At 29.5% G+C, this 17,699-nt stretch overlaps 1 protein-coding gene and 1 long non-coding RNA gene across 3 annotated transcripts in view; one reads left to right on the top strand and one right to left on the bottom strand.

Moving 5' to 3' along the window:
• LOC136795720 (uncharacterized) overlaps positions 1 to 16,683 on the top strand; it is a 44,465-nt gene extending 27,782 nt beyond the window's left edge. The window contains exons 1-3 of one of the 2 annotated variants that reach the window (XR_010843374.1): positions 8,645 to 8,937; positions 11,533 to 11,716; positions 16,584 to 16,683. This is a non-coding gene — a long non-coding RNA (uncharacterized lncRNA). Of the gene's footprint in view, positions 1 to 8,644; positions 8,938 to 11,532; positions 11,717 to 16,583 lie in introns of those variants that run through there. The other variant, XR_010843375.1, reaches the window with a different exon arrangement.
• The window catches only part of l(1)G0289 (lethal (1) G0289), a 32,400-nt gene that overhangs the window by 8,229 nt on the left and 6,472 nt on the right, over positions 1 to 17,699 (bottom strand). The window contains exons 5-9 of the mRNA XM_024361255.2: positions 16,196 to 16,388; positions 15,898 to 16,107; positions 13,313 to 13,464; positions 705 to 873; positions 461 to 603 (exon numbers count right to left, since the gene is read on the bottom strand). Coding sequence (XP_024217023.2) covers positions 461 to 603; positions 705 to 873; positions 13,313 to 13,464; positions 15,898 to 16,107; positions 16,196 to 16,388 — 867 coding nt within the window. The remainder of the gene's footprint in view (positions 1 to 460; positions 604 to 704; positions 874 to 13,312; positions 13,465 to 15,897; positions 16,108 to 16,195; positions 16,389 to 17,699) is intronic.

Consider the following 17,699-nt stretch of genomic DNA (forward strand, 5'->3'; position numbering starts at 1 on the left):
TATACTATGTAATAGTAGGTAGTAATTGGTAAATATAATTGTTTTTAAATAAGTGACATGGGCAATTTAGCCTGTAGTAGAAAGAAAATTTTTATGAACATGGAGAAATTAATTGTAAAGTATGTTAGTAGAAGTGTAATGCTATGTGCTGAGTGAATTATAAGTAAATAATATGAATATTTTCGGTGTTACTTTGATAATGGCCTGATGGCCGAAACTTAGGAGAAAAATAAATAAAGTCGGATAAGGATCAAAAGATAATTTTGATTTTATATTAATTATTGTGGTAATTATATTAATTATATCTTTGGAAATATATATTAAATGTAAATTTGTTATTACCATTATTAATAGTAATATTCTTCTTCCATTTTGTACTATGGAACAGATTAGTGGGATAGATATTATATTTAATTCTAGTCCAATAGTTGAATTATATGAGAAATTTCAATCAACTTACTCTTATTAAGAATTGGCCTGATCTTGTATGAGGATTTCTGTACGCATGGTAGACCCACAATCCAAGAGAGGTCACGAGCAATACAACGATAAAAAGGCTTAGCATTCCAAAATGGCCAAGGCGAGCATCTTTAGATTCATCCACTGTAAAAATAAAAAACAAAACAAAAAACAGTGCCATTAATATTACTAAAAAACATTAAACCAGAAATTTAAAATGAAAAAAGTTGATGATAAAATTATACCCTTGGAATGCGCTTCGACAGAAGGTGGTTGGGATACGTTTCTCTCAGATATTGCGGAACACTTGTTGCTTTGTGAGACATAAGAGTTGTGACAGTCGTTGTTGAACCAATCTTGATAATATCGGTCAAAACCTGAGGAGCAACGATTGACCTCTTGGCACCATTTACACTGGAAGATAAGAGAAAATTAGTAATCGAATAATTTAACAATAAGCCTTATTGATTTAAGAATTAAACAAAATAAAGTTGAAAGATACAGGAAACAGATATCAATTTTATGATTTCATTTTACTATATTTTCCCATGTTTATTTAGTAATTACAAAAAGCTTCCAATGATTTGCTTAGTCCCTTTATTGAAAATAAAATTTAGATATATCAGTACCTCAGAACCAGATATACATAAGTCAGAATATTACGATTTTTAGGTTATTACATCATAGAATTTGATTTTACATTAAGCCATAACAATGTAAGACCTAACCTATGATTGAGAAGTTTTTTTCACCTCCTGAAAAGGTGACCTGCATTAATCTCGTTCGAAGGTACAGATATTATTATCTAAAAGTTTTTATTAAATCTATGGAGTAAGTAAAGACATAATAATTAGATAATTTTTAATTTTACTGCAAATTTTATTACATGATTTGAGCATTAATCAAATTTTAGTTCATTAAACATAATAATAATAATATATGATTAATTTTCGATCTTATAAATTTTACTATACCTATATCCTGGTATAGTTCACCTTGAAAAGAATAAATTATATACTGTAGAAGGGAGTAAGTTGTCAGGCCAAGTGAAGTGGGCTTTATTGGGCTCCAAAAGCATGTTAGGGACACCATACTTGCAAATCATAGTTGGACAGTTAATCGAACCTTATGTTTGGCTTGTCAGAAAGGGATCTGAGAATGTTCCCTTTGCACCCAATCGCATAAGCGGTGTTAGTCCCAGTTATGCGAAGAAACATATAAAAGCAGGAGGGCAAGGCTGGGCTACTTTGGAGGTACACCAGGAGGCAAGCGCAGTCAAAAATGTTTCTAAAAGGTTCTGGTATAAAAAGAAGTACTACACTTTTTCATATGGACAAGACTACCTTAAGGTGGGTAAGAGGACACTATCAGCTGAACGAACGTCTCATGTTGGTATAGATGGTAATGAGCAAGGTGACAAGTTGGCTAAGCTCGGTTGTGTAGAGACCCAGCCTGTTCTACCACTTTCCTACAGAACAGTAAAATCACTTATAAGCTCTTATTGTAAGGACAGAACAAATGCTAGACACAAAGTTCAAGCGGAAGGAAAGAAGTGGGAGAGCCTACTGCATAAGGATAAACGAATTCCCGGCAATCTTAACAGAGCTGAGAAAGTGGCTTGTTATCGGCTAGTAACAGGACATGATCTGCTCCAAAAACACCTCCATCAAATTGGCATCGTAGATTCCCCGAAATGTCCTCTAAGCAACATGGGAGACATGGATGGAGACCATCTTTTAACGTCTATTGGTCTAGAAGATGTTGAACAGGATGTGGACCAACTAAGAGGAAGAGTAAAATTGTATTGGACTGCTAGAGGGAAAATAGCGTAAAATGTTAGCCACTTCCTGTGGCGTAGGAAAAAAAAAAAAAAATTTACACCCACATTGCAGGTCTTCATCAGGGCTGTTATGAATGGTGGAAAAGTAGAAAATGGCTTTTAATTAATAGTTAAAACTATTTATTAATTTTTTTTTTAACAACTAATATTTTTGTAAAAACTAAACAAACCTGACTATCTCCTTAGTTCAAATTTATTTGTTTCAAACAAAATAAATTCTCAAATCAGAATGCTGGAATAAATTTTCAATTCATAATTCATGGAAAAATAAAAAATAAAACTATACTTATTATTTTCAAAATAAAAAATAAATTTTTAATTAACCAACTATAGTTCGACTCTTTTGCAATGACTTTAGGTACAGTTCACCATAAAAGCATAAATGTTATAGAATCAGCAGGAGAGCCAGAGAAGACATGCAGCATAAAATAAAAAGGGTAGCGTTAATGGTACATACATACATCGTAAAAGTATTAAGGATAAAAAAAAAGCAATATATTAGCCAATTTTAATGATTTTTTTCATCTAATAATTTTTTTTTATGAAACTTTTAAAGATGAAGTTTTTATAAATAATGCCAAGCTACACAAGCAGAAAATTAGGTGAAGTACTCAATATAATAATAATAAAAATTATTAATATACACAACTAATTACAACAAATAACATTCAATATAATATAATAAAAACAAACATATAAAGTGAACTAAATTGAAAATATTTAAAACTATTGAAGAGATTGAAAAAAGTTATTAGATATCTACATTGTAAGAAGTGTTTGTTCAATATTATAGAGAAGTGTATTTCTACAGAATTAAGTGCATTTGTCATTTTAAGAAAAAATTCAATTTAATAATGAAGAATTCATCCAACATTCAACAAAGATAACAGACTTTTCAAGTTAATTCTATGTTCATGGGGAGCGGATCCTTGTTTTGGGCCGGTAATATTGTTTTCATAGTAATAGGTTAGTGAGAGTTCTTTTGAGATACCTTCACCTCTCATAATTGTTTCAGTCTCAAGTTAAAATATATTTTAATCCTTCCCGAAATTAAGAATTGATGTAATCCATAACCCATACTTCTCTCCCATAGTAGATAGAATTCATTACTTTTAGTAAGTACATAGGTATATTGAGCAGTTATGGTGGCGTAAAATCCAAAGGATAAATGAAAATTGGTGGTTGGCTGTCTCAAATCTATAATTAAAAACCGAGTATCAGAAAAAGATCTAATATTTTGTGCAATTTTTGTTGTAAATAGGCGAATTAAAGAGAAAAAAAAGAAGAAAGATAAGATGAAATACAATGCATAAAATAAATGGAATGGGAAGGTCGGGGTTGCGGTCAGCAAAGATTCACATACAAACAAAACTTTATCTTTACTACCCGTACTCTTAACAGTTGTCTCCTCTACGGTAAACAATTAACACCTCTTTAATAAATTGAATGAATGATGAGTATTTATGGGTTGATAGTTAAAGCACATATCAATGTCTAGTCTATTTTAGTTCATAAAAGATAGAAAGATAAATAATAGAACAGCAAAATAGTTCTGGACCAGTGATATTGTTTTCATGGTAACAGGTTAACGAGAGTTTTATGGCAGCGCAAAGTCCTAAGGTAAATTAAAAATTAGTGAATAGTTTCTAGAATCTATAATTAAAACTGATCTAATATTTTATTAGATAGAAAATATCTAATATTTTATGTGATTTAAATGGGTGAATTAAGGATAAACAAAGAAAAGAAGGTAACAGAAATGAAAAAATGAAATATAATGCATAAATAAATTAATAAATGATTTGAGTGATAATGAGTACTTACAGGAAGAATAATTGCAGTGGATATGAATGTCTAGTCTATTTTGTTTCATAAAAGATGGAAAGAATAGACTAATTGAGACTGATGTATACTATTGTAGAAATCTTGAAGGGTGTGTAAATTCTCTGAGATTAAATTGAATGAAATGATTGACACGGAACTATACGGCAATGAACAGGGGATGATCATAAGAGCAAGTTAACCACTGAAAGGCAAGAGAACTGCGCATGTTGGCCCAGTTGAGAGGAAAAAGCAGCAAAAAAGTGGGCGAAAATCTAGGTGGCTATTTGATGTTTCGTAATTTACAAGTTATCATTAGAACCCAGAATGGTATACTAAAAAAAAAAATCTTCATTCACTATTTATGAATTTTTTACGTAGTTGTTGAAGTAAGTTTCATACACTTCACTAACATATCTCACTTAACATTCATGAGAGACGAATAGCCACAGAATTTTAACCTATTTAACATTCTCTATATAATAAAGTAGGGAAGTAGGGCAGATTTTGACAGCTTAACAAAATCTCACAGTGATAACAAAACATAATTTCTGTCATACACAACAAAAGATAAGTTTATTAAAAGGTAACATAATTCTCTATTCATCTCTAATAATGGTATCTCTTGCTATGCAATTAACTAACTAAACACTTAATGATAATACACAATTAACCTATACTTCCCTTAACTATTCTAAAGATAAATTTAACCAAAGATACTAAATAGTGCATATACTAAACAATTATATGATTAATTTCAAGTAAAAACAATGACAACAGTTTACAGCAAGGCAGAGAGAGAGAGAGAGAGAGAGAGAGAGATCTCAACTTTAGACATTCTTCCATTCCTTTCCTGAAATTAGGTTCGGTAGCACGATGTTCACATCTCATAGAATAACATTAATTGAAATATATGACTTCTCTTACCCTCTCTATCTACCTACTACCAGCTACACATGCTGCCACCAATCTCTTTTACATTGTCTATTACACATGGATTAAGAAACAGTATTTATTATAAACAGATTCGATATTAATACAGTAAACAACCTGATGGATACAGAGAATATAAAATTAAAATAAAACATTCTACAACAGAATCATTTCCTGGAAAACGGTAATATGGTTGGTATGTAGTCTTAAATGTCAGGTTTTTCCTCTTTAGTTCATAGAAGGAAGGTAATCACTTTAATGAAGCTTAGTATGGCCGAAAGAGAGTCTTCCGACACCAGGGTGTAATACATACTCGACAGAACAGAAAATAAATTTAAACTACGCCAGTTGGAAAATTCTTGCGTTCTTTTATTTTATTATTTTGCTCCACTTTGCAGGATTTTAAACTTTATTCGCCTGGATCTATATTATTCCATAAGACATAATATTTTCCTGCTATTACAGTAAAAGTAGCGTTATCTATTCAACTGTAAGTGGCATTATAAATACAGTGAGCACCTGTCAATATACATTCTGGCTGAAGTACGCTCCTACCACACATGTATTCACTACTCCTATTAATACTGCCCTCCCTGTAAATTGCTACATGCCAAGGAAATTCCTATCCAACTGTTTTCCTACCATGTGATATAGCAGTTTTCAAATCATTGAAAGCTTATCTGGTTCCAAAATCATGATCAGCAGTTATTGTTCCGTACTCCTAAATATGAAATAAAATTGAAAGTATTCCTTAAAGACATGCCCTAAACTTTTCATATAAGAAAACATTCTTAACAATTTAAAAACTCAAGGCTGACAAATTTTTCTAATGAAACGAAAAAATAAATCTAGTAGCATAGAAAAAAATTACCCCTGTCGGAAGTTATTCGTCAAAAATTTTGAAAAATCACAACCGACAGGGGTAATTTGTTTCTAAGCCATCAGATTTTTTTTTTATCATTTAAAAATTTGTGAACTTTGACTTAAATTGTTAAGAATGTCCTTTTATGTGGAAATTTCGGGGGTATGCCTTTGATGAATACTTTCGGTTTTAGTTTACATTTGCAAGTATGGAATCATCGCTGCTAATCATGATTGTGGAACCAGATATGCTTTCAATAATTTTTAAACTGCAATGTCACATGGTACGGAACCAGTTTGTTCAGAATTTCCTTGGCATGTAGCACTTTAAAGGGAAGACAGTAGTAATAGCAGTGCTGAGTACATTTGTGGCAGGAGCATACTTCACCCAAAAGTTATATTGACAGCTGCTCACTGTATTTATGATGAAATTTACACTGGAATAGATAATGCTACTTTTACTGTAATAGCTGGAAAATATTATGTCTCATGGAAGAATATAGATCCAGGTGAACAAAGATTAAAGCCCGTGAAGTAGAACTAAACGTCGGTTACTAATAAATATTTTTTCTGCTATTTTTGTACCTTTCTTGACCATCTTCCTACAATCATCACATACGGTCAACTAATAATCTTTAATGATGAATTTGTTCTAATGCATTGGAATATACACAACCCTTTCACTTAAGACTCAATTGCTTTTGTAAATAAAATTCACATAAACTTCAAGAAATGAAGATGAAATTTACAACTTCAAGGTAATTGGTTCAAAAATAGCAAATAAAAGGAACACAAATAGCAGAAAAACAATTTATTAGTAACCGAAGTTTAGCTCCACTTTACAGGGCTTTAATTTTGACCGGGATCTATATTCTTCCGTGAGACATAATGCTTTGTCTTTTTAAGTAAAAGTAGCGTTATCTATTCCAGTGTAAGTTTCAATTTGCATTCTTTTAATGTTTGATATTTTTTGTTTATGAATTGGACCTAATGTATTCAAATTCAACCCATCCAATTTTAATTCTAGATTACTTTTATAAATAAAATTCATGTTCACTCAAAGAAGTAGAAGAGATCTGTTAGTTTTACACCTCCCTACTCTTTCAACAATGTTTGCCCAAGTTACAAACTTCCTATTCAGGGTACTGTAAAATTTTGTACATTACAAGTAGAGATTGGATTTTCATGTGATTGCATCTTCTGTTCCCTAGTTTCTAATCCAGCTAAGCTTTGACAGCAACACGAATCATAAAAAGGAAGTTATATTGATACCAGTTATATGTTGCTCGACATTGTACGTTTTGGGGTTAATGCAAGAATTAGGACGTTTCGGGGATTTTCTGTGAAAAATTGCATTTTTGTAGTTTTTCAAATTTACAAAGTTGCCAGTGATTTATGAAAAATCAAACAGATAATTTCAGGATATTTACAATTAATCTTTATTTAAATGGATCATCATACAAACTCAATTGTTCCTACATCTTGACCACTTGTTCTAGTTTGGACCTGTAATTTCTGCTATCTGACAAACCGAAATCACGAGTTGACACTCACTGTAATGTAATTAAGTTCAAAAGTTTTAAAAGTTTATTAAAAGTAATGAGAGGATTCTGTAGATCACAAGTTGAGCATTGATTTTTATTAAAAATGTGAAAATCATAATTGTATTTACAAATTTAAGTATGGGTAGTTATTTTGTTTCTGATTCAATTTAGAAAAAATGAAATCAAAATACAGAATTTTGGAACTTAAAAATTTCAATATTAAATATCCAAAGTTTGGATTTTAAAATTTTAAATACTCCTGTCTCCGTAACACCTTAGTTAATTTTCCAAAATCTTAAAATTGAGTTTTCCAGTCTTCATTATAGAAATTAAAAAATCATTTACAATTTCATGCAGTCAATTTTCACTTTACTCTTTAATTATGGACGATCAAGGTTTTTAATGAAAGCAGTTTAGTTTTTGGGTACATTTGCACAAAAGTGCTAAGTATTCTCGGAGTTCATTTTGTTCCAAATAAGTTAGTTAAGATTTCCAAGTGCATATTAACATTATAAAGTTGATTTGTGTTTTATTCACAATTTTACACTTTTTCGATTTTTACTGCATTAAAACCCGATCTCTAATTATAAAAGTATTGTTTACAGTAGCCAATATATATATGTGAACAGTTAGTTACATTTCATTGTCACATACAGTACATATCTATGTTTTTAATGTACATACTGAAATTATTTGTGTATATTGACAAATAATTTCATGGGTTTTTGAGAAAATTTTGAATTCTAATCTGTTAAAGGAACTTATTCATATACTCTTTTAAGATTGATACATTGAAATATCATAGTACTTATCACATAGCTTGGGTACAATGCTTAAGATAGTTTTCAAAATTTCTGGGAAAATAGTATTTGAATGTTATTTTAATTTGATGACACATATTTACAGCCAGGACTTTTTGTCATCACAAACATAATAGAAAACCACATTAAAAATAAAACATAACCAACTATATTAAAATTAACTGAATCCATTTTGGCATGCAATGCTTATATGTATATTATTTTGAATACATTCATTCATTACACATAACAATTTAAAAATAAACGTTAAAAAAGTAAATAAAACACCATGTGCTTAACACAATAAATATAAATTATTGTCAAAATGGATAAATGTTAATGGAGTTATTCCTCTACAATATTGAATAGGCACAATGTGTGAGCGAAATGTTTCATTCTACCATATTAGGAATTTTTAAAGACCATAAAGCTAAAATATTTCTGAATTTATACAAGTTAAATTTAAAGGCAACATTATTTCACAAATATTAATTAATAAACAAACTGGTCTACGTTTTGCCTGATACGTTATCCTCAAGAATAAAAATTTCCGTCGCATGTTCTATCACAATCACAAACAGCCACGCTATCAAAGTAAAACAACAGGTTAAACAAGGGTTTGAAGATGGCGACGATGATACAGACTCATAACTGTTATTCCAAGGCCTTCTAAATCAAGGTTCCCTGCCTAATTTATTGTTCTGCCAATATTATTTATAGATAAAATTTTAAACAGTAGAATTTAATTAGACGTATTAAATTTAAAAAGTTAAAAATTTAATTCGTATTACTTTAGAATTTTAGTTTGTCAATAATATTTCCAAAATGTACGTTCATTCATATTAGTTAGTAAATTACATGCATTATTTAAATCATTGTTTACTTCTGAATTATTCCCTAACTAACGAAGCACTATTATTAATTAACATAAAAAAAAACAGAACAAAGGCATGAAGTGAATGTATCCTAAGATCCAAAAGAGGAAAAATTCCTACAGGTTTAGCCAATAAACTCTGTTGAGAATCACTCTCTGTTCAATATAACTGACAGCAAACAGCTCATAGAATATGTTCCTAATAACCAATTTGTACATTATAAATAGCTGTACATTATAACCAGTTGTTTCTTATAAGTGATGTCATTATAAATGAACTGAAGATAATTTTTATCGAAGGTTCATAAATAAGTGTTATGTATCATTGAAAACAATAAAATTTGAAAGCATGTAATTTTTTCTTATGCTTAGCTTGGACATAATAATATTCATAATTTTATTGTATAGATAGCAAATTCAGTTCTTAAATTTAACATGTTAGGAGTAAGAAAATACAGAGGGAGGGGGAGTATTTGCACATCCCGGTTTTTCTTTATATAATGAATTGAAATATTAAAACCAATCAATTTAAGTTGGCTCAGTAAAAAGTAAAATTAAAACTTGTTAAATAATAGCATACATTCAATTGACAACTATGATCAAAATAAAAAAATAATATAAACACTAGGAAAAAGTATTTGCACATAAATACAAAGGTTTCTTTGTTTACTCCCTAGAGTATGATTCAATTCTTTCTTATTAGTATTCTAAAATATTTCAATCGTATAAGATCTACATATAAATTTTTAACAGCTTAATAATGCCAAAAACAGGTGAACTGAGTGCCAATACTCGGGATAAAGTGATTTTATAGCACAACCAACAAAAATCGTATGGCGACTTGAATATAATTAAAAATTTATATCACATGTTAAACCAAAACGTTCAAAATCACCCCATTACCGGAAGGCACCATCTCAAGAATCTTTTAGAACAAGAATAGGAAAAAAATCAATCCAGATTAAATTGAAAACCTACTTCACTTAATACCTTGACCTTTACAAGGTGTTATTGATGTTAACTACATATAAAATATTAAATTAAAAAAAAAAAGAAATTAAGAGAACATGTGGTTTCCAAATAGTTTTTTCCTGGGATTTTTGTAAGATTTAAGTTCAATTTTACAAAGCAAGAAGTTTTTCATTTGAATTATATATGTATTTATTCAGTTTTAAATATAGTTTTTATTTTTTAAGCTACATCATGTTTTTTATTACATAAATTCACAATTTAATAAAAAAAAAAATTGATGTGCAAATACTTTCTTCCTCCACTATATTCACATTTTTTGGTTTAAAAAAACCTATGGAACCTGAGAGTAGGGGAATGTCAAGATTTATTTTGTGAAGCCCATGTGAAATAAATATTAAATGAACTGGGTGGGATTCTAACCCCCAATATTCAGAAACAAGCAATCTGGGACCTTGGTCCCTACGTGCTCAGACATCTGGTCTTCTTGTTTAGTTTTCATATTTTGTTTTTAGATATTCATTAAAAAAAATTAAGATTTTTACAGACAAAAAAGGATTGTAGATAATGATCTTGGAAGGAAGAAAAAAAAGAAGAAGAAATAGTAGATGATGTATTATAAAATGACATAGATAATATCCATTGATTAAATTTTGACTAAGAGTATAAAGTTTTGAAATTCATTTATTTTTGAGAAAAGAAACCCTTCATACTCCTTCATTTATTTCAATGTTTAGAACAATGCTTCTAAACATGGATGAACTGTCATCCAATCCATTTTAGTTATTCGATTTCTTATATCCTCCTTTTATTGAGATTTGTCCCAATTATAAAATGTTATATTATCATTAATCCTGAATTTCTTTTAATCGAGACAAATCCCTTAAAAGGAGGATATAAGAAATAAAATAATTGAGATGGAGTGGATAATGGTCAGTTTGTCTGAAACATGGCCCAAAAAGGTGGAATAATGGAATGGAAATAAATGGAGTGGAAAATATTACAGGTTTCTTTGCTTTAAAATAAATACAAAAAGTATGTAATATGGTACTGGCACAGAACCATATAATTAACATGTTAAGGAATAAATAAACTAGGAACTTAAAAGAAATATAAATGACATTTAAGAGGACCATTAGAAAAAGAAAATGAGGCCAAAAAGAGCAGAAGAAATTCATAACAGAGAACTGTCTTAATAATGTATTTTCTATAAACCAAATTTCATATAAAAATAATATTCAGCTATCAATGTTCATTTACACAAATCAACCGAATAACTGATTGTAAAAAATTACCAAAGGATTTTACATGTCATCCCTAAAAAGATGTCAGCTATTTAAAAATTCTAAGTATTTCATGTATGGTTGATAAAGACGTAGTATTTAATTTAGAATTAAAAAACTTTATTGCTCTGGATACGTTAATTTTTAGGTCTGTCCCAACAATGCGTAGTACGGATTTTTCCTCCCAAAACCTGTACTCCACATGCTCATAATCAGAAGTGGTTGTTGGAACAGAACTTTTATTAGAATGACAACTTTACTACTAACTCCATTTTGTTCCTTCAATAAGAGACAAATAATCTCAGTGCAACAAAAATAAATCATAAAACCTGGTAAGTATATAATTCTTATTAACTGTTTTCCTTCATGCAGTGCTTAAAGGTGCAATTTTTTTATTTTATTTGTACTTAATGAGAGAAAAATCAAAGGAGCTACTTGTGATATCTACAACATAGATAAAAATCTAAATGTAGTCAGTTGTATATATTTGCCACGGATGACTTACCTCAGAAAAAAGTGATGTTTCATTCACTTCAGTTTCATTGTAAGTTGGCTATAAGTTTGAAAATCAAAAAGAATAAACAAATATGACTAAGTAACTTTTTAATATTTACTAATTATATCAAAATATTATTTTTAAAAGTAGCATTTAAATTGAATAACATTTTTTTTCAAAATAACGGATACATGACTTAGTTAATTCAGAGACTGTTCAAGACACAAACATGGTTCATAAACAGAGTCTATTACCCCGGCAGGAGTGTCCTACTTTTTTGTCCCCTAAGAGGTGTCCTGTAAGGTATATCTTATCTCATGGTAGACGATTTGTACTATTGTCTTTTTTATGTAATTGGATGTGATGATGACAAAAATCTTTATGATTGCTGTCAATGTAATTTGAATTGAAATTGTAAAGGGAAATTCTCAGTCTTACTGTTGGGAGAAGCCCATAGCAAAACTTAATTGAGTATAGGTGGGGAGGTAAAAGAGGGAGTAACATAAACAAGCACCATCAAAAGGTTAATAGAACAAAACATAAGTATAAACAAAATATGAAATACTAGAAAAATATAGACGTTTATTACCTAATATAAGCAAAATGGTCTGTGTAATATTAATCTGAACTACATAGAAGTAAGAGGTTTGAATTAAAGAAAAATTATGATAGACTAAAACATAGGTTGGAATGTTGTGTCAAAATTGATATCGTGGATTTGGGTTTGCATAGGCATCACTGGATAGATACTTTTAGACAGCGATTGGTGGTATTGGCATCGAACCTTCAGGTTCATTAGGCCTTTATTATTATTAATTATTCTTATGAAATTTATTTATTAATTATTTCTTAGTAAAAAGAAGTTTCCAAGGAGATGGATATGAAAATTTATATATTCATCTTTCTCTCAATATTAATCAACCTCAAAGAACAATCATTGCCAGCAACTAGGAAATATAAGAGTAGAAAGAAAACTATCTTTCATATTTCATCCAACAATATGTTTTAAGAACAGAAACCAATTATCTTGCGAGAAGAGGATGACAACACGCGTGTGAGAAAAGAGAATTATTACATTGAGGGACAATATGATTTAATAAGATGTTCATGGTTTTTTTTTTTGAGAGAGGAAGAAAGAAGTAAGAGAATGTTCCATAAAGAGAGGAATAAATTGGAACAGAAGAAAAGAAATGACTGAGGATCATTGAGCTAGCTTCAGACTATAAAGAACACGCCTCGGTAAGTACAGCAAGCAACTTAGAAAATCAATACCACACAAGTGTATGTACTCAAAACCAATTAAAACATTTTAGTTGAATTTAATTTAACTTAGCTATCCTATAACATGTTCACACTCCTAAAACTAAGGAAACTTTGATAAAAAATTTTCTTAATAAATTAAGCAATAATGTCGATGACTTAAATATATTACCTCAAAACTTGTGTTGTGAGCTAAGCACGAGTAACAATCCTTATAGTCGAGGCAGGTCGGCAGGGCCTTCAGGTAGATGGCGGTCCAGTTCTTAATGTCGTCTCTGTTGAATAATACTCTGTGATATTCAAATATTGTCTTCTTTCTTACATCTGAAATAGACAAGTTAAAATATCAGAAGGTTACTAGCTCACCACATAGAATTGAAGGAAGGTGGTATGGGTGGAGATTAAAAAGGTACAACAACTATAAATTAAATAATATACTTTAAAATTAAATACAAAAACTATTAAGCTAAAATAATAAATATGGAAACCTTCCCTGTGTCAAATCTATGAAGTGACTATCATTGTGAGTCACATCTTAGAGGAATTTCCTTGGTAACAGGTGGTATAGTATAATTTCTTTAACTAATTCTTTATAGATTCTTTCCACTGTATCATTTATTTGTTGCTCACATTTATATGTAATTAATAATGTAATCAATCGACTACTATTTTCTCTCTAAATGATGGTTATTGTCTTTTGTTTTTATAGCCCTGATGAAGACCTGAAAATCAGGTCGAAACGTCGGCATAAATAAATATTTTTTGTTTATTTATGTTGTTTTTTTCTGACCACACCCCCCGACCATCTTCTCCAATCAATAAACATTATTTGTAGTTACAAGGACAATAATAACCAATTACAGTTTTTTGCCCCTAAAATCAAATAACAACATAAAAATGTAATAAATATAATCATAGTTTCCACTCTGGCAAACCAAGATCAATATTTGCCTGCATATATACATCCACTTTTATTGTATATATTTAATTTGTTTATGTTTATTTTTCAAGGAGGTCAGAAAAAAAAAATCATAGTTATAAAAAAAAATAAAAACTCCTATCTGTGGAAACTATTGAACCGATCGTTATCAAATTGGAACTAGGTCATCTTCATGGTCCCTACAAGATTTAGCATTAATAAAATCTAATAATACATAAAGCAGCACAATTTATTTAGAAGTGAAATTTCAATAAATAAACTCTTTTACAATTCAGTAACATAAATCTAATTCAAGCAATGTATATGTCCCAAAATAAAATCAGTTGAGTTAATCGATTCATAAAACATTTAAAAATGTTAGAAGATTATTGCTTATACAATGATTTTATTTGTATTTTATAATCCTATGTGAGTAGAATTTACTCATTGATACCAGTAAGTGACTGTGCCGTAATGATACTATTCTAGGATTAGTCAGAGTGAAAGAGGCACAGAACAAGAAATATAGTGAGGAAGTGATGGCAATATAATTATTGTATAGTGTTGATACAAATATAGGAACTCCTTTTAAATGCATTTAAAGTTTGGCACAGTCAAGAATCTGAAGCAAATTTGTTAATACCATGTTTAATAATTGATTTGTGAATATATTGTAAATAGTATTTATGTTGTGTATAATATAATTACATTTATTTTATTTGTATTATTTTCTTTGGAATTTTTGTTTATTTGAAAAGAAGCATATGTATTTTATATTTTTATTATAATAATCAAGTAAGAGAAACCATTGCTAAAGGTTGTTAAACAGTTGCCACGGCATCACCTCGCAACAGGGAGACGATCTACATTTTAAAATTAGTTGTTGCTAATTAGGTGTCGAGTATAATTCAATACCAGCCCTGTCTGCGTATATTATGTTTTAGTTTGGTCATTTTTATAGTTAAATGTGACTGTTATAGTGCATGTGACTATTAGTTTGATTTGTGGTTTAAATACATTTTGATTATTAACTTTGATTATTACAACAACTAGACCCTATCTGCCCTACATAAGAGCCAGGATGGCCATTTTGGTTTTTGAATATCTTGATTGTTGATTGTGAATATATAATATATTCCACATAACAATCCACTATGGTAATTAAGGATTTGAATACTAAATGCATTAAAGAGCCAGTACAGACATGGGCCCACCAAATTTTGACCAATTTGAGAGTTGCAGTGGTGTTTATAACTATGAAGTAGTGTCCTACACATCTTTACAACCAAATATCTTTCTCTGGTCTATTGGAGTAGATCATATTTTCTTTGGGACCATCACCAGTATTTTATTTAATATGTACCTATTGATTATGTAAATTTGATTCTTTCATTTCATAATTCGATTTGGTAATTTATTTTATTTTAAATCTTTTGTTCTATTTTATGTTTATGTTTTCTATCGCTGGCCTCACCAAATAAGTGTTTGAATCCGAACCAGTTAATTTTTGTTTTTGTTTTTTAAAGCTTTCCTTCTAAAAAACTATGTCGATTTGAGGTGGCTTTAACAGAATTATTAAAATCATATTGTACAACCAATCTTCTATAATAAAACCACTGAATGATAGTACTTATGTAATTGTAAAATGCCTGAAGATATGTTCCATCTATTTTTTATTTGTCCGTTATACAAAGACTTATTTACCAATTTACCAATTTAGAGATTTACACATATTTAGATAATATCTTACACATTAGATATTATCCATCCCTAAAGATAAATAAATAATTGATGACAATAACACTAAAGAAAATTAATAATTAATTATACAAACTTACAGAAAACAGTTTTATCAATGATGTAAGCATCGGAGATTCCAACTTTAACTGGATGTTGAGAATCTTCAATGTTTTCAACAAGGATAGGAATTTCTCGGTAAACAAATACAATGTCACCATTCTTATGAAGAGTAACTTGAAATGTGAACTGTCCAGCATCTTTCTTGTCCTGCAACATTACGCTGTCCCATTCCACGGTGAAGGCAGTACCTAAACCAAAAAATGTCAATAAATATAAATCATTTGATAGAGATATAGTAAAGATTCAGTATTATGTTATGTAATTTTTGATACAAACCATTGTCTCTGTATTTGACAAAACTGTCCGCGGATAAACCTGTATCAAAATTAGCCATGAGAGGAGCAATGTACTGCGTCGCAGCAAGCCAGGAATGAATATAATCTCCAGTATAAATAAAACCACCAGTTGCCACCGTCATGTTTCTAACAATATGGCCGTAAAAGGGAAAATCAAATTTAAGCCTAACAGTCTGAAATAGAAAAGAATAAAAATTTGTAACTACTTCATAGAAAAAAGTATTAAATTGAAATAGATTATATAAAAAATAATGATTTATTTTTTATAAACTGTAGATTCAATATGAGAAGGTGTTCGGGGGTACAGTCAGTAAATAGAAGAACACTTATAAATTAGTGAAATTAATTTATTTGTGCTAATGTTTCAGATTACATTTCACGTCTTCATCAGGGCAAAATGCAATACAAGATAACTATCATATTAGAATGATAAATAATAAATATACTATTTATACAAGAGATAAAGAGGATAAAGAATAATAATTAGTAGATAAGAGAAGATTGTCGGAGGTACGTTCAGTAAAAATACACAAATAAGTAAAACTTATTTATTTGAGGCAAAGTTTCAACCTGAATTTCAGACCTTCATCAGGGTTGAAAAAACATAACGAGGTAAGAACCTTAATTCAGAGAGAAGTAAAAATAAAATAATAAAAAAGAAACTTGGGAATATATTCATATCAATAGATAATAAAGAAGGAAATTTTCTGACCTTTCATTTTCATAATTATTTATTCTTCACTAGTTATTGTATAATTTACTCAATAAACCTTTAGTCTAATTTTTTTCTACATTATTTATTTTATCTAAATGATCTTTCATATTTAGGTATATAAGCTGGTAACTTTTTCCACTTGGTTTAGTAGAAAAAAAAATCAGGCGCAGTTGATGTCAAGAGTGGGTGGGGACTTGATCGCTCAGTAGAGAATGGACGTAAAAGTACAAAAATAGATTAAACCAAGTGGAAATAGCTACCAGCATTTGTAACTAAATATAAAAGACCGTTTAGATAAAATAAATAAGGTAGAAAAAATGAAGCTAAACGTTTATAGAGTAAATTACAAAATAACGGCGAAAACGAAAGTTCAAAAATTGTAGGCTCGAAGAGAAAGTATAGTTGAGCTAAATAACCTTTTTTATCATTTGTTTTGTAAAATTCTTGCCTCTTCAATATTATAATAGAGTGTATAAAAAAAAAAAAATGACTTAAAATTTCAAAGAACTATAAATATCCTATTTAATACCTACCTATACTTAATAATCCCTTTAGAGCATTCTCTAAGCTTGTTTAATCCCATTCAACTTCTTCAAAAAAAGCCTCAGTTTAGTTATTTGTTCCAAAGTAGAAACATGACATTGTCCTACGAAATTTTCATAATTTTAAGACATTACAGCAAAAAAAATTTCACAGCTGCTGCAACCACTCGTGAAATTATTAAATATGATGGGGAAAGTGTCCTTGACCAGTGCACTGTGTGGCGATG

The sequence above is a fragment of the Halyomorpha halys genome, unplaced genomic scaffold, assembly GCF_000696795.3.
Source record: "Halyomorpha halys isolate HHAL.00 unplaced genomic scaffold, Hhal_1.1 Scaffold1205.1, whole genome shotgun sequence".
Taxonomy (NCBI): domain Eukaryota; kingdom Metazoa; phylum Arthropoda; class Insecta; order Hemiptera; family Pentatomidae; genus Halyomorpha; species Halyomorpha halys.